This window comes from Sphaeramia orbicularis, chromosome 11 (assembly GCF_902148855.1).
Source record: "Sphaeramia orbicularis chromosome 11, fSphaOr1.1, whole genome shotgun sequence".
NCBI lineage: Eukaryota > Metazoa > Chordata > Actinopteri > Kurtiformes > Apogonidae > Sphaeramia > Sphaeramia orbicularis.
In genome coordinates, this window is record NC_043967.1 from 45,446,118 (window position 1) to 45,464,823 (window position 18,706).

At 37.3% G+C, this 18,706-nt stretch overlaps 1 protein-coding gene across 1 annotated transcript; it reads right to left on the minus strand.

Moving 5' to 3' along the window:
• Nucleotides 1-6,596: 6,596 nt before the first annotated feature.
• On the minus strand, nt 6,597-18,344 carry LOC115428577 (homocysteine-responsive endoplasmic reticulum-resident ubiquitin-like domain member 2 protein). Its single transcript, XM_030147697.1, has 9 exons — nt 18,257-18,344; nt 17,395-17,739; nt 15,650-15,727; nt 14,080-14,193; nt 13,768-13,898; nt 11,080-11,193; nt 10,684-10,971; nt 9,976-10,090; nt 6,597-7,722 (listed from the first exon to the last, which is right to left on the minus strand). The coding sequence occupies exons 2-9, from the start codon at nt 17,539-17,541 to the stop codon at nt 7,555-7,557; spliced, it is 1,155 nt and encodes a 384-aa protein (XP_030003557.1). The 5' UTR covers nt 17,542-17,739; nt 18,257-18,344; the 3' UTR covers nt 6,597-7,554.
• Nucleotides 18,345-18,706: the final 362 nt, after the last annotated feature.

Below are 18,706 nucleotides of genomic sequence, written 5' to 3' on the forward strand. Positions count from 1 at the left end.
GTTTTTCCACATGTGTTAAGTAACTTCCATGTGGGTTCTTCCATAAATGACTCCAAATAAAACCCCATATATGTATAGTGATTAAAAGTTCATTAAATACAACACCCACAAAATAGAGATAGATAGATAGATAGATAGATAGATAGATAGATAGATAGATAGATAGATAGATAGATAGATAGATAGATAGATAGATAGATAGATAGATAGATAGATAGATAGATAGATTTCAATGTTTTCTACCCACACAAATGTAAATGTGCTGGTGAACCAACTTATCTACTTATATAAAATTTGTATTAACTTTTAAACCTGTACTCCCATGTTAAGAATTCTGGTAAAATGCAGTTTCTCAGCAGCTATGTTCAGACTGCAGGCAAATGTGGCCCAAATCTGATTTTTTTGCCCATATGTGACCTGTATCCGATCCATTAAAGACATAGCGGCCGGCACAAATCAGATTTTTTCAAATCCGACGAAGGCCTCTTTCATATGTGGTCCTAAATCCATATACGTAACTGATATTTTGCAATGTGACTTCAGTCTGAACGGCCAGGTTACAAGTAAATTAAATACACCACAAAACACTCACAAAACAGATTTCTTTCAGATCCCGGATGAGCCCCCAATTTGTTATGTTTCCCGAACATAAAGTTAAAACTGGAGGTAGAACTATGGGGAACTAACCGTTGCGTGAGGCCATGACATGTGCTGTCTAACCCTGTCTGGCTAACAAAAAACACTATTCAAGTATGGGCCAAAAAGGTTTTAAAAAGGTGGTAAAAACCCTCAACACCCAATAAATCTATTACAAGGATAGATAAAAAAAAGTAAGTGAACCCACAAAAAAGACTAATGTGGCTTATATCTGATTTTTTTGCCCATATGTGACCTGTATCTGATCCATTAAAGACATAGCGGCCGGCACAAATCGGATTTTTTCAAATCCGACCAAGGCCTCTTTCATATGTGGTCCTAAATCCGTATACGTAACTGATATTTTGCAATGTGACTTCAGTCTGAATGGCCAGGTTACAAGTAAATTAAATACACCACAAAACACTCACAAAACAGATTTCTTTCAGATCCCGGATGAGCCCCCAATTTGTTATGTTTCCCGTACATCAAGTTAAGACTGGAGGTAGAACTAAGGGGAGCTAACAAAAAACACTATTCAAGTATTCGCCAAAAATGGTTCTAAAAAGGTGGTAAAAACCCTCAGCACCCAATAAATCTATCACAAGGATAGATAAAAAAAAAAAAGTAACTGGACCCACAAAAAAGACTAATGTGGCTTATATCCCATTTTTTTGCCCATATGTGACCTGTATCCGATCTGTTTCAACAGCATAAATCCCAGTTTTTTAAATCCGACCCAGGCCACTTTCATATGTGGTCCTAAATCTGATACGTATCTGGTATTTTGCAATGCGACTTCGGTCTGAACGGCCAGGTCGCATTTATCCAACCTTTACGTCATGGAAATGCAACAAATGTCACAATTCTGCGTCCCAGGAGAAGGAGTGGCAGGAAAAACATATTTCCTTCCATAAACACAGTGCGTGCCTGCGTGGTCACGTATTCCATCAGGACCTCTTTTGCGCATGCGGGTCACTTCAGGGTCACATTCAGTTCATACTCAAAACTGATAGAAGTCGCATTGAATGTGCACACAAAAACATTGGATTTCACCAAAAAATCTGAATTGTGCATTAAGATTTGCTGTCTGATTGTAGCCTAGGTGGAAATCAAATTAATTGGTGAGTGGGGAACAAAAAAAAAACCTTAAAAAACATATGCTCATTTCTTTTAAGGGCAATACGGGGAGATCAAATTAGGGCTGCTGTTTCTTCAGAGGTCACAACCAAACTGAACAGTGTCAGCCTTATGACACCCACATCCACTCAGGACAATTACCCTCAGCTGTGGTGGAAACACAGGTGCATCCACTCACACCAGATCAACAGAACCTGAAGGCAGCATCTGTCTGTATAAGTTTGGGCTTTTCGCATGCGTTAAGTAACTCCCATGAGGGTTCTTCCATAAATGACTCCAAATAAACTCCATATTTGTGTAGTTATTACCAAGGTTATAATAGTTTTGGATTTTTCATTATAGTTTAGTTTTATTTAGTTTTGACTTTTTTTTCTGTAATTCAGTTAGTTTTAATTAGTTTTTAGAGCACGTTTGCTAGTTTTTTATTAGTTTTCTTTCTTTTTTTTTTTTCCCTAAATGCTTAGTTTTAGTTTTTTTATATCTTTTATCTTTCTCGTCGTCATATTCACATAAATCCCATTCAGGACTCTGCTGCTCTCTCCTAACTTTAGTCTCCATGTTTCCAGGTAGAGTGGGGACGAGGAGCCAACGCTGAACGACAAGTGGCAAGAAGTGACGGACCGTGAAGTGCCGTACGGTGCCGCCAGCTAAAATTGCTCAAGCTAAATAAATCTATGGCTATTTCATATCAATCCGACATTGACAAAGACGAAAACAAAAGGAATTTTATCCATAATTTTCAGACATTTTAATTAGTTTTCTAAGCACACAATGCAGTTTCAGTTAGTTATTGTTTTTTCTTTAAATTATAGTTTTTATTTATTTCAGTTAAAAATGTTTTTTCCAATTCTAGTTTTCATCATTTTGTTTTCATTAACAATAATAACCTTGGTGATCGCAAGTAAATTAAATACCCCATACAACACCCACAACTTAAATTTCTCAGATCCCTGATGAGCCCTCAGTTTGTTACATTTGCCACACATTGTGAAGGCTGGGGGTAGAACTAAGGGGAACTTACAAAAACACTATACAAATATGGGCCAAAAAGGGTTCTAAAAAGTGGTTTGGGTAGAACCCCTCACCACACAGATGAAGAATAAACAAAGAAGTCCTTAAAGCCACAAAAGCAAAGACTAAGTGGAAACCAAATGAAGGTTGGGGGGGGGGGGGGGGTGTTGTTGTTGAATGGAGCAGAGTGCAATGCTGGGTAATATGGGCAGATCAACACAGAGGTCCTGTTTCCTCAGTGGTCACAACCAAACTGAAGAGTGAGTGTCAGCCTCTTTATATCCACACCCACTCAACCCCCCTCAGCTGTGGAGGAAACAGGTGCATCCACTCACACCTGATCAGCAGAACCTGAAGGCAGCATCTGTTTACATGACCATTAAAGTCTGAAGACTGGGACTCATCAGATAATTGTAATAATCACATCTGGAATACTATAATTAAAAACTCTGGTTTAGACATTTCACTCCATTATCGGATTTCTTTACAAGTACGATAAGATAAGGTTTGTTGTTTATTGTTTACTGGGGATCCCCATTTGCTTCCACCGTAGTGGTTGCTTGTCTTCCTGGGGGAAAATTAATGACATTCTTGTGGTTCAAACATGTTCTATACATGAAATCATCTGGCATTATAAAAATGTCCTCATTAAAATTAAGTTACAATTAATTAATTAAGGTAATATAAGATATGCCTTTATTAGTCCCACAAGGGGAAATTCCAGGTTTACAGCAGCAAAGTACAAAAGCACACAAGAGCAAAAGAAGAGCAAAATCAAAACAAGAAAAGCACTCGGAGAGCGCAGACCTCCGCCAAGACAGATCTGCCCCCCCCCCCGCCCCCCCGATCACCACCAAAATTTCATCATTTCTTCCTTGTGCCAGTAACAACATTTCCTGAAAATTTCATCAAAATCCATCCATAACTTTTTGAGTTATCTTGCTAACAAACAAACACTCACACACAGCAAAGTGATCACAATACCCACAAACAAGAAAGCTGTACACACAGGGTGGGGAAGCAAAATGTACAATATTTTGAGGCAGGGATTGAAAGACAGTGTATGACCAATTAGTTTATTGAAAGTCATGAGAATTTATTTGCCACAAGAAAATTTACATAATAGAAAATGTTTTTATTCTATGTGTCCTCCTTCTTTCTCAATAACTGCCTTCACACACTTCCTGAAACTTGAGCAAGTGTTCCTCAAATATTCGGGTGACAACTTCTCCCATTCTTCTTTAATAGTATCTTCCAGACTTTCTCGTAATAGTTTTGTTCATAGTCATTCTCTTCTTTCCATTATAAACAGTCTTTATGGACACTCCAACTATTTTTGAAATCTCCTTTGGTGTGACGAGTGCATTCAGCAAATCACACACTCTTTGACGTTTGCTTTCCTGATTACTCATATGGGCAAAAGTTTCTGAAAAGGTATGGATAATAGTGTTAGGTATGATTATGACATCAATATATGTTTGGTTTCAAAACAATTGATGTAGTGCCTGCTGAGAAAAAAACAACTAAATGTTCATTGTAAATTTTGCTTCCCCACCCTGTGTATATCATTTACAGCTGTGCACATGCTGATCATGCCGCAGGTTTATTGCACGTACGTTCATATGTAGTGATGTTAGACTCAAACTTCCTATTATTGTCTTCCACTCACATTTGACTATATTACTTCCCTTTTCTCCAGTGTAATTGTTTTTACGCATGTGGAAATGTAGAACCAAATAAATCAGATTAACCTGTATACATGCATGAAGACATCAGATTAGTGGGGAGAGATCCAGGTGTGTTAATCTGATTACTTTTATACTGCTTATATCTTTAACTTTTGATTGTATATTTAAACCTTTATATTTGCACTCTGATAGACGTCTGCATATTATTAATCCTATGTACCTGATTGAGTACAAATGGAAAATAAAACTATATTATATTATGCTGCTTACATGATGACTTGAATAATCTGATTACTCCAGAAATTGAGTACCGATCATAGTATTAGTGTCCATGTAAAGGAGGTGATGGTGTTTCCATGTTCACTAATGTCCAAATGGGTCATATCTGATGATGATGAAAATGTGTGAAACTGCAATTAATTGAATTATTTACATACGTTGATAAGATTAATGTGTCAAAAGGTACTAAATATTTTACATCATTCGAGGCTTTTGGTAGTCTTCAAAGATGTATGTATGTACTGTATTTTATTTTATTTTTTTTAACTTTTCTGGTATGTCAGTTTTGGTGTGTATGTATTTATGAATGTATATGTGATGATGATAAGTGAGGTGAACTGATCCAAGGGACTTGACTTTTCATATATTAAGCTGAGAGGAAACTAAACAGTAGACTGTAGTGTGGAGAAAGGGTGGGATTAAATAAGTTATACTTCCTTCCACTCTGTTTCGAATGTGCAGATGAAGTCATACTTTGTTTTCATGTATATGTACACAACCAGCCAAAAGTTTGGACTCACCTGGTTTTTAGCTTACCAGCTGACAGGCCGTAAGCTATTGTTGTCATGCTGCGTCCGTCGTCGTCGTCTGTCGTCAGTTACAAAAATTTCAATCGTCTTCTTCTCCAAAACTACAATTCCGATTGACTTCAAACTTGGTATACAGCTTCTTTATGATGATGTCAACAAAAGTTAGTGAAATTATTTGGATCCGGATCTGATTCTGGATTTGGTGCCACTTTCAAAAATTTCCCCATTATAAGCGATAGGAAGTGGATGGATGCAATAACTCAGTAAATATAAATGATATCAAGTGTAAATTTCTACACTACAGACGTGATGGGGAGATGACCAAAACATAATGTCCACATGCTGATCAGGATCTTCTTCTGGATCCGAGAACTTACGGAAAATTTAACATGGACTCTTATGGGGAAAAAATTTCGTCTTCTTCTCCCAAACTCCAGTTCTGATTGACTTCAAACTTGGTATACAGCTTCTGTATGATCATGTCAACACAAGGTATTGACATTATTTCGATCTGGATCTGATTCTGGATTTGGTGTGACTTTGAAAAAGTTTCCCATTATAAGAGATAGGAAGTGGATTGATCCAATAAATCAGTATCAATGATATCAAGTTGGAATTAGAATTTTTTACACATCTGATTGGAATATGACCAAAACATGGGCTATTTCTGTAATATAATAAATACACAGAACTGGGTGATAATAAATGCCATCCGGATACATTTCCCAAAGCTTTTAATTTGGCCGGTAAGCTACAGGGCCATTGGTCCTATTTTTCTTTATTTTCACGACTATTTACATTGTAGATTTGAAGGCATCGAAACTATGAATGAACACATATGGAATTATGTAGTTAAAAAAAGTGTGACATAACTCAAAGCATGTTTTATATTTTAGATTCTTCAAAATAGACACATTTTGCTTTTATTATTGCTCTGCACATTCTTGGCATTTTCTCGATGAGTTTCATGAGGTAGTCACCTGAAATGTTTTCCAACAGTCTTGAAGGAGTTCCCAGTGATGCTGTGCACTTGTTGTCCATCTGCGGTCCATCTCATGTCATTTAAATGAGCTGAGTCAAAACTTAGGAACGGTAGTGTACAGGTTTTTGTTTGTTTTCTTATAATCTGTTTCATTTGTAAGGACTAAGTAGGATTACTTTGTTTTGTTGCATATTCGATATAAACTAATAAATCCTCAAAGTGTTAAATCTGTGCGATGGCTGACGGGTTCACATAAATAATGATCAGCATTATTTTTCTGACCAAACTCAGGTGATGATTATATAAAGAATCCAGACTCAGAGCCACGACTACTTTACCTTCAAGATTAGTTTAATAAACAATGCATTTTAATATTCACTGCATGTTTAAGGTAACAGACACAGCCATTTTTACAAACTCAAAATGTGCATCCTTTCTCCTGCATAAACTATGAATCTGAATCTCACAACAACGGCAGGGAATTTACCGACTCCTTCTCATCCTCGTGACGCTTCACAACCATCCTCTGACGTTCCACGAGCAGCGGAAAAATCAATTCTTCGCCCTCTCCTGCTTCTTCTATGCTTTTAAAGCTCTTCAACTTTCAGTAGCCAACATCACTCTGGAATACACTTAACCACAGTTTACAATGTGTTCACACACATTTTAAAGGTTTCAGACAAAAATCGCTCATGGAAGCTGTTACTCGCTTCTGTTTTTTTTTTACTTTTTGAACTAAAGCGGCACTTTGAAAATGCCTTATTTTCAACCAGAACAAGAATTGAAAAAAAAAATAAAAAAATCCATTGCAATTCAGATGAAACGATTACAACAAATACTGCAGCCTTTTACAAAGAAAAAATGAGATCCAGGTTATTAAACACAAGTAGTGCTGTAATTACTATTCGATATTCAATATGTGCCTGCTGTCCCTATTTTATAAATTATACAGAAACAACGCCATGGCACACTAGGATTATTTTAACTAGGATTACAAGGCATCACTAACAGTCCCGGTTTACAGCTGTTCGGCTAATGTTCTTCTCTTCTGACGGTTTTTATTTCACACAAACAAAAACTCCCTCTGCGTGTCTTAGTGACAGGTTAGCTCGGTCGTTTCCGTTTCGGTCCTGGTCTTAGATGTGAGTGCACTACAGGGAAGAAATAACACTGCACTGCAACAGAAACAGTGTCCCCAAGCAGGCAGGATATTCACCCTCCTCTTAAAGAACAAATGTGCTTCTGTGGAGAAAACCGTGCGCCCTCCAGAGGTTCGGGTGTGGGGTGTTCAGTTAGCGGCGTTTGGCGGCCCCTCTGGGATGAGCGACATGAAGAAGGTGATGATAAAGGACCACGTAGACGACAGGAAACCCACGTGAGGGACGCTGTTTGGATCTTCTGCTCCTTCCTCTCCGCTCTCCCCGTCGTCATCTGAGCCGTCATCCGCTGCTCCTTCCTACACATGACACGTACAGCGCTTCAGACTTTAGAATGCAGCGGTGTTAATTTTAGATTTGCATTGTGGTTAAAAGATAATCAGAACGCAGGTCCGCTGGCTGCTGGTCTCCATGACGTCAGTGATGTTGTAAACTCAAGGCAACTAAACATCAGCAGAATGTACCGTACATGCACATATCTGTCTACTGTGGGCTCCATTGTAGATACTGATACAGAATCCACAAGCACAGTTTAGTCATATCTGGGCCAAGGACGTGGCAAACTGTTAGTTATGTTTAAAATCTAGGGAAACGCACATGAAAATGGGCACATGAAAATGGGCACATGAAAATACTTTGTCAAGGTCTTGCTCATCCTAATAAATATTTTCGGTTTAAAGTCATCCAGAGAAACTCCAGTGTTCATCAGCCTCCATGAGTGTTTACAATCTACACCCACTCACAGAAATACTTTAACCCTGTAAAGCCTGAACCTTTCAATCATTGACAGAAAATTCCAGTTCTTTGAAACTAGAGCCTTTATTGGTCCTTCTGAACAACCCAATTTTTTTTTTTTTTTTCAAATATCAATTTCCATGTATGAGTTTCAATGTTGTATCATATTTGATACATCAGGTCTCAATGCTCAAATATTATTATTTTTGAACAAACAAAAACACTGTAACACAAACATGTCCAACAAATTGGTAATTCCTTTTCAAAATTGACAAAGTTCAGCCTTCTTCCTCATTAATGACAATCTTGTAGTGTCACTGGAAAGGCCTCTGGTGAATGAATTCTTTCCCCCTGGTGGATTATCTGTGTATTGCATGTATCTAATTGTACACATCAGGTTTTTAAAGAAATAAAACATCACACTGATCATGTAGAGGGTTTCCAAACTCATGTATCAAATATGATACGTTTGGCGTTAAAGGGTTAAAACACATCAGTGGGAAATGTGGCAGTAGGAGGGTGCAGTTTCTTCATTGTTGTTTTGTGTGTTACTCAGGGTTCCTACAGGTTTCTACAAGTTAAATTTAAGACTTTTTAAGACTATTAATGCCCATTTCACGGCCATACTAGCAAAAATTCATAACTCCGGCAATTTAGCAAAATGCATTTATTTACTCTAGCGCTTTGATTCCCACTGTTCTGAGTCATTTTTCACCAGGGGCTGCAAAATTAGTGATAACTGGTTCCTGATTTCAATATAAATTGTCAAGTTGGAACTGAGTAGACATATTTAAACACAATACAGCCAATTAGTTTAAGGCAACATAACTGAAGCCCTACCATATCAAATGTAATACTTTTTAAGACTTTTATAAAGTATTAAAAACAAATTTGTAAATTCACAACTTTTTAAGACCACACAGGAACCCTGGTTAGTACTGAAAACAGCTGAACACCACACAGCTGTACTAAAGGCCATTAAAAACGCACAGTTAATAATCAGTCTGAAATGTATGACTTGTAGGCAAAGAGGAATAAAAAAAAAAATAGAACTGTGTGTAAATATTTGTTGAGTCATTCATTCATAAACATTATTTGAGAGTTTCAGGTCATGTAATGGCTGGAATTAGCATGAAATAACCGATGTGAAAATGCAATGGAATTGGAAATGAGTATCAGGATGGTGTCATGTATGACCATCACTGGCACCGAGAACCTGTACTGGAGATCCTGAATAAAAACAGTCTGTCTCTAATGTCTATTTAGCCTTCATTTAGGGCTGTGATGAGCTCCACAGTGTCTTACTACAGCTGTATGTACATCCAACCAAGCAGCTACCGAAGGCTTTTTCATGTTGGTTTGCACTCAAGCATGGCATCATGACTACTGATGATTATGTGGTGATGATGATTTAGTATTATCAAAGCCAGTGGTCCCTATATAAAACTCACAAACAACAAAAATGGGTTGACTTCATCGTCTTTGAAGATGTTATTAGAATTTGTAGAAATTAGAACATACTAATTTGCTGCCAACAAAAGGCCATTTAAACATAAAGTGCGGAAACAATAAAGAGCCTCTGTTAGCCATTTTTCAAGACTCATTCATTCATTCATTCAGTTACTCATTTTCTACCATTTTCTATTCATTTTCTCGACGTATACAGACAAACAACCATTCACTCTCACATGTACACCTACAGCCCATTTAGATTCAGTTATCTAACCCTAACAGTATATTTTACAAAAATAGTGCTATGAGCTGCAAACATGAACATCAGGAATGGTGAACCTCTAATGGATGAGTGAGATAGCTACCATTTCTTGTAAGTCCTGGTTTGGTTGTTCTCCGTCCACGTCGTCCTGATTGGCTCTTTCACCAGGAAGCTGCAATTCATTTTCTAAGTTGAAAGGAAACCAGCCTGCCTGGTGGCTGCGGACAAAAGCAGTACAATGACATGACTAACAGCATATGTGCGACATGAAGCAGGGATTAAATTAACCCTTTATCGGGCAAGTAACTATTTTTGGTAATTTCTGCAAACATTAAACATAGGGCCAATCCTGTGCCTCAGTGAGATCAAGAAGCACGTTGCTTTTTTTAAAACTATACAGCGATTCAGAGAGATTTTATAGAAATTTTGAAGCTGTAAACAGTGAATATGAGTGATTTTTATCAGTTTATAACCTTATAACAGCTGATTTATTGCATGTGTTTACTTTTTAGCAAGTGCTGCTCAGATGTTTGATGGCAAGAGGAGGTAAATGACAATATCCAACAACACACTAAGGTTGAAACTCTGAATATCAGTTTTTCAATGAGTGCCCTTTAAAGGGTTAACATGGGTATGCTGTCATGAATGACTGAATAATTCAAGGTTTTTCATAATGATGTGTTCAAGCACTTGTCTCTATTCACCTCTTAAAACAGCAGTATCAGCATTGTATTGACTTCTAATAAATAACCTCAAAGTAATATATTGCAGCATATATGTAATGACTGGTGGAATTAAAAGGTGCACTCACAGGTAAAGCACCACCATCGCCATCATCACCATGACAAACCGACTGAAGGACGAGTAGAAGTAAACTATGCTGAGTAATATCGCAGCACGTGAAAATGTGTACACCCAGTCCAGCCAGTCCCGGTTCAGCTCGTCCTCGTTGAGGATCTCCCCGCCCTGCGCGTTCATCTGGACTTCTGGGTTGCCATGGCGATCTGCCTGAGGTCTCTGGCTCTGAGAATCAGGCTGATTAGCCCGAGTCGAAGGCTGATCTGGCCTCATGTGTTGAGAGGAATTTGCCAATAACTGACTGCAGGAGCAAACACAGACAGCGTGTTGTTTTGATTTTTGTGCCTAGACAGAAACTCTGCAAAACATTCAGCACAAACTGAGACAAGAGAAACGTGGAGAGACTTACTAATGCATATAGTATTGCTGGGCGTACAGCTGCTGCCACCATACCAGCGACATGGGACTGTAATAAACAGGCGTGTTTGTGGGAGGAGTCAACTGAGCAGAAAACTGAGTCCAGCTACAAAAAGAGACATGAGGACATTAGATCACAGACAAAAACTGACATCCAGGATTAATTACTTACAGATATAATGTTTAGAAAGAAACATTCCTTAAAAGGGGTTGTATATAGTATTATCCCGTATATTCCAAACTCTCACCAGGTGAAGCTGTGCACCAGAACACAATTATGACTATCAATAAATCAACCCTATGTATCCACAGACTGTATCACTCACTGAATAAAGTATAAAGTTCATGGGTTACGCACATCTGTATTATGGTATCAGGTTTTTCTTCTTCGAAATAAAACTCGTAGCTGTTTATTTTGATAGTCCCTCAAAATAACACTGTATCTTACAGGGGTTGGACAAAATAATGGAAACACCTTCACCTCAAGATGATAATGCCCCAATCCATACAGCTAGAATTGTTAAAGAATGGCATGAGGAACATTCTAATGAAGTTGAGCATCTCGTATGGCCGGCACAGTCCCCAGACCTCAACATTATTGAGCATTTATGGTCAGTTTTAGAGATTCAAGTAAGACGTCGATTTCCACTGCCATCGTCTCTAAAAGAGTTGGAGGGTATTCTAACTGAAGAATGGCTTAAAATTCCTTTGGAAACAATTCACAAGTTGTATGAATCAATACCTCGGAGAATTCAGGTTGTAATTGCCGCAAAAGGCGGACCTACACCATATTAAATTATATTTTGTTGATTTTTTAAGGTGTTTCCATTATTTTGTCCAACCCCTGTATAAGCTTCATGTTCTTCATCAGCTGATAGTTTACTTTATAGCTCTGTTAGCTTAGCTCTGTTTTTAGACACAAAACAGCCACAATAACATAACGTGCTGCGCACTTTTAATACCCCTCAGTCAAATATAGTGCAAGATTCTGTTGAAAGTTACTGCCCTATAATTTAGATTTGATTGTCTTTGTGTAAAACTTATTACATACATATTTATATTAGAAAGTACTCAGATATTACAACTGCACAAGACCATTGGACCTTGAAAAAGTAGGTCAAGGTCACCTATTTTCAATAGGCTCGTGCTCCATGACAAGATGCATCCACAGTATACATTTGGTGCAGATATCTCAATGCATTCTTCGTATAATGCGATTATGTTATTGAACAGACAGACAGACAGCATAACAGTTACAATACCCCTTTGGCCAGAAGTTGGCCGATAGGTAAAAACCACAAATCACCTCCGTATTTTGTATAGTTTGAGTTGCACTAAAGATCTATTTGGAATCGTCCAAACAAAGTCAGACCTGTCACAGTTTAGTCTGAACCATAGATCGACAAACAAAAGGAACTTAACTGTCATTGCATCTTCCCACAACTCAATTATTTCCAGTTATCTCAAAAGGTATCCATGTTAGATGAATTAAAACAGCAAATTAAATAGTAAAAACTACTGGAAAAACTTAGCAAATGGCCAACTTAAAGATAATAACATCACATAATAACTTTATACCTTCATAAGCCTCATAAACAAACTCTCCCGTGTACAAGAAACCCTGCCATTTCATCATCAAACTCCATTCTTTTTATTTACAGTCCAGCGGTGAAAACAACAACAGTGATTCTAGATTTTATCACTGTGACACTGTCTTTGTGTCTAAAAGTTGTTACCCCCACCAGGAGGTATTGTGATCACTTTGCTTTGTGTGTGTGTTTGTTTGTTTGTAACTTTACGGGAAAACTATTCCAACCATCTTTACCAAATTTTACCCACAGATAGGCCTAGACCCTGGGACAAACCCATTCAATTTTGGGCCAAGTAGGCCAAAGTTCAAGGTCACAGCAAGGTCACACAAATCTCAAATTTTCCTATCTCTCATCATTGAGCAATCTTTGAAAATTCATAAAAAATTCCAGACGACTCCGATTAGCCTCCAATTTGATCCACCTGTAGTTTATAACAATATCTTGTATCTGGCACAAAATTGTCCACATCCACTGTGGAATGTGGACTCTGTGGACATTTCAATTTAACATTGAAAATCCCATTTACGACACATTTTTCATTATAACTCAACAAATATTGATTGGAATTTAATATAATTTAACATACACATGACTGGTACCAAGCGTCAACTTTTTCTGCTGTATGGAACAACCTTGAAACTGTTGAATTTAAAAAGAAAGAGTTGATCCACACATGCACACCGTTCGGGGTGCTCGGGGGAAGTTTGCGTTCTCTGAACACTTGTTTCTTAATGGTTACGATCCAATAATATGGCATCTTGGGCAGAACTTCAGAACTCTTTATTCTGAACACTTATGATACTTTTAGGTCTTGTTTTTTACTGTTTCAAAGTACAAACACTATATACAACCCCTTTGAATACAGTCTGTGGATTAATGTTAAGTGAGATATTTAAAGTTTTGACAGTTTTGGGCAGAAGGCAAAAGCATGAACAACAGATGAAATGCCACTTTACATGGATTATCCTTTGGTTGTAAAGCCATCACACACATCCATGGTTCTAATTCTTTTGGAAATATAACATAATTACACTGCAATACTGAACATCAGTGGTACACTGTCTTTATTCCAGGAGAACTTGATGTACCTGTGCATATATCCTGGGTACATCTGGTGGTATGGAAAGGCTCCAGCTCGGTGTCTGAGTCCATCACTGTTTTCTGCAGCCGACTGAGCATCTTGACCAGGAAGAGGAGGGCTATTAGAGTTCTGAAGGGTCTGTAACCAAAAAAAAAATCTAAATTTCAGTATTGTTATAATTTTCCCATTATTCTTCAGAGAGGCGAATGACGTTTTGAAAACCCTGCGAGAGGTTTAGATTACAGCAGTGAGCTGATGAAAGGAAACATGATGATGATGAAATGAATGGAAATGTGTGAACAGCATGCGGCCAACCCACCGTGGAACCGGATGAGCTCTCTTGAGGCTTGTTGCCGTGGCTGCGGGGAGGCTTCGGGGAATTGGGGGGAGTTCGTGAGGCGCAGACCAGATGGAGCATATGGTATTCATCCTGCTGTAGAAGCCAGTACAACCAGTTATCAAACACAATGTCATGCATCCAAGAGGAAAAGACATAAACTTATGAACTTACACTTAAAAGTAAAAACCATTATATATTTATAAATAGATAATATTACACTCCATTGACTTTCTAAATGAAATAACTCTACTCAATTGCATTAAAAAGTAAAATCCTCTTTAAAACACATTACATTGTTAATAGTGCAGAGGCCCTGAGGCTAAGAGACATAACTCTAATGTACACTGTTAGCCAGTATTTTATTAACCAAATAAAAAAACATTTTGTTGCCATAATGCAATCTTCCTCTCTTGCTCCTTAGATGTTTTTAACCAGTAAAAAATGGGACATGGGAAAAAAATTAGATCACGTCTCAAATGATATAAATGCAAGAGTCTTAACCCAACTTGCTCATTTCTGTCATTTACAACGACCTACGATAGAACCTTGGATTGTAATTATCCTGAAGTTCTAGAAGGCGATTAAGTCCAGTAGAAATTAATGCAATTAATAGTTTGACCTTTTCTGTTTACGTTGAGGTATAAACCAACAACTTCAAATTTTTAGTCACACTATACAGATAGATCTAATTAAGATGTACTGTACAAAAAAAAACCCAACAACATTAACATTTATATTTAATATTAAAATATTTTTTGTCTTTGTGGGTTTGTAAAGTAAAATTTCACATGGCAGATTTGGTATCAAGAATGTAAATATGTAAAGCCCATTACTGACATATCCTAATAAATAACTGATGGTGACACCAGTCAAAATGATCTGCCTCTACAGCAGACGGAGACATTAAAAAAGCCCCAGTTAAATCTCAAACTATAGAAAATGATGTGGAAATAGTGACTGAAATATGTTATTTCTATTAGGTTCACTTAGCTGTTTTTATACAAATGAAAAGAGATGGTTCATATAATTACGCAAACTAACAGGTAATAAATGTGCAAGGACTAGCTGGCGGCAGTGAAACATACATTAAGAGCAAAATAGAGTTAGGCTGAATCTGTCACAGTAAAACGCAAAGACCTGGTTCATGTGGACTGAAGTGAGCTGCCCTTAGACACCTGTTAGTGTCTAAATCCCTACAAGACAATAGTATTCACTGTACTCTAAAAATAGCATCAGTGAGATTCATTCAAGCACAATAAAACAATATGAACATTCACAGTAGTACATAACCAATGAATTTCAAAAATGATGTAATGATGAAAAGAATATGTAAACAGTTACTTCCACAGGTTATATCGACCCTAGACAAATATATATATGCTGTTGCATCAGCCTCCATTTATCTGCAAGGCATTCTAACATTATAACTTGTTTAAGTAATAACACATGAAATAAAAGTAAAGTCACATTCACCCAATTGTACATTTAAATGATTTCAATAACTTCAATAAATATGAAAATCGGGCCTTGACCTTCACTGAAAACTTACCTTCCGGAGTACATCTTTTAAGGTAAAATGATCCAAAAGCAGTTTCCCAGAATACACCAGCCTCTGGTCTTTGGAGCTCTGACACAGAAAAGAAAATATTTATTACCATCTAATTAACACTTCACTTGAAATTACATTTAGGACTAAAAACTATAAAAATAACTACATAACAAAATTATATTTAAGCAGAAACACAGTGAACTTGCAGATCACGGGATCAAAAGGCAGTAATTTTGTCTAAATAAGTAATGAGGATGAGATGATAGTAACCTCAATCAGGATAAGTGGGTCTTAACAGCGGATTAAAACGGCAGCTAGTACAACAAGGTCACAGTGTCTCCTCCTAAGCCTACATTCACTGCGCAACCATTCAGAAATTTTAATTGGCGGCTTGAAATCCTGCCCCACTTGCAACTGGAAAACTCTTATTTCAATACACTGCTAAATATGCCAAAGGTAAATTACACCAACTTTAAGTACAACCCTTGCTAAGATTACTCTCTAGTTATACAAAGGAACAGTTTGTCCCTGTATGTTTTCAATGATTGCATCAGGACAAGGATAGCAGAGGAAAGGAAAAGGAAAGAAAGAACAGTGAGATTAGGAAACACAATGCATATGGAATGTCAAAGCCCTCCTTTCAGTATGACATCAGATCCAAGGCCTTTGTCAGCAGTTTTGTGCTTATTAATGGCATTATGAGTCATAAACAGGAGGTTTAGAACTATTGAAAAAAAAAAAAGAAACTCAGGCCAGAAAATGTTGAGGTCATTTCATCGGTACACAACTGTACTTGTAGGTCTGACATTGGAACAAGGTTTAAAGACACAACATGATGACACCACTGATAGTGCAAACTATATGTAATGCAGCACCAGTTTAAACTGAAATAACCCCTCATAAAGACAATCTTATGCTTATTAATTAATGTTTCCATTTCCATGTTGTTATAATGAGAGCAAAGATTGTATAAGTCAACTTCTCACCATCTGACAATGTGGTAAGATAAATAAAAGGCTCAATTACCATCATTTCTACTGTTATTCTTAACACCACTGTGGGCTAACTTAACTATCAGGACTATATACTGAAGCAAAATACTGAGACTGACTGAGTGGAAACTGAGATTAAATGCATTATATAAGACATCTCTTAACTTCTTCTGACCTAAATCATATCTGAGTTTAATAGTTTGTGATGTCACCAGATTTAGGGCTCAGCAATGCACAGAACAGATGCAATTAATCAGGCTTTTGCTTTGGAAAAATGTGAATAATGGTGTTTGTGGCAAAAAGGTATATACAGGGTGTCCCACAAAATTTTACATAATTTCTCCTAACCATGTAGTCACTCCGATGTCATTTTTTTTGGGACACCCTGTACATGGAATAGAATATATTCACTATTTCACCAGACCTTGCCTACTAGTGATTTATTGACATGGCACACATGAAGCAAATAATGTTCTCTTGTGACAGAAATAAATTTCTTGAGAGTGAATTGACCATAACGCTAAACAAAATATGTTTCTGGTCATTCTGACCAGCAGTAGTTGGAATATTTGATGTATATTTCTACTATTCTCCCCTTGCATTTTAACTTATTTCACTGTTAAGCTGTAGAAAAGGACAAACAGACACAGGTTGTAACTTTTCTTTGCTATTCAAAGGTCATCAGTGGGTGGAGGTTGCACAATAAAGTCAAAAAAAAAAAAAAAAAAAAAAGCACCAGAGCTACACACTTACTGGTTTGCTTGGATACACATCTGACAGATGGGCTTTGAGCTTCTCCACAGTCCAGTTCTGGAAGCAGTTGATGGTCTGGTCACCGTACTTTTGGTTTGGTGCCCTGATGACAAGGGTAACGGGACCGTCCACAACAGCTTGATCCATGACTCAGACTCATTTGTCTCCAGCAGAAACCAACAAAAGAGCTGGAATACCCTTGTTGGGTATAGAATGCAGTCCTTCAAATTTTCTCGTGGCGTTCTGGTACCACTAGAGCAATATATGGTTCAATATAATCACTTTAACCAGCAACTGCAAAAGGTTCTCTGCAGTTTTTCTTTTTAGATGTCAAACACTTGGAACCTAAGGAGAGGAGAACAAGAAATATGTGACCTTAATAGCTACAATTTGTGACGTATAATGTGACATTAATAGCAAAACTGGGTTTTACTACAACTACACAAGAAGATATTTGGACTGGGTTATTTATATATTGTCGAATGTTTAGCATAATAACAATAACTGGAAACGAATAAGCCTTTGTGTCATGACTTAGATCCCCTTAGATTTAAATACCATAAATTTCCACTACAGCCAATTGAATCCGATATAAGACCATATCCGTACAGTTCTACGATCATATAAAACAGATCTTGACATGTTTGGGATGAGAGTTCTTTTGCTATCCTAGCTCAGGTGACGCTAATGCTATGTCAAAACAAGCTAAGCTAACGCTAGCTTAGGTTTTCTGCTATGACTATTTGACACCTCAGACGGGAAAAGTTTTTAGACACTTCACACAGCTGGCTAAAATATAACGACCCCGTTTGAGAAAAAAAAATCGTCTCAAAGTGAATGGTTTTACTAACAGTTTACCTACCTTGTTTACCCCCACAGAGCGTTAAAGCCTATTTAAAGCCCCTGCCTTGACTGAACCTGCTGCTCTTCTTCTACTGACACCGCCTCAGCTGTGACCAACACTAGTGCTCTATACTGACACCTGCTGGACAAATCTGTGCATTACAACAGAGCCATGCACAGAATAACTGAACACGAAATGAATAACGAAATGATCATTATGTAGCCTAAATAAAAACATGTGGGTAGTTTTATTGAATTGAATAAATTGATGATATATCACATTTCTTGATATAATGATATAATGACACGTTTCTTGATAGAATGAACTGGTTGAATCATAACTCACTGTGTTGTTTTGTGTGTTTTTGTGATGTTTTGTCTTTTTGTCTGTAGTTTTTCTTGTCACTTGCCTAGGAACTACAGATGGAAATTAGCACTATTGCTACAATCTGGCACATTTACAGCTGCA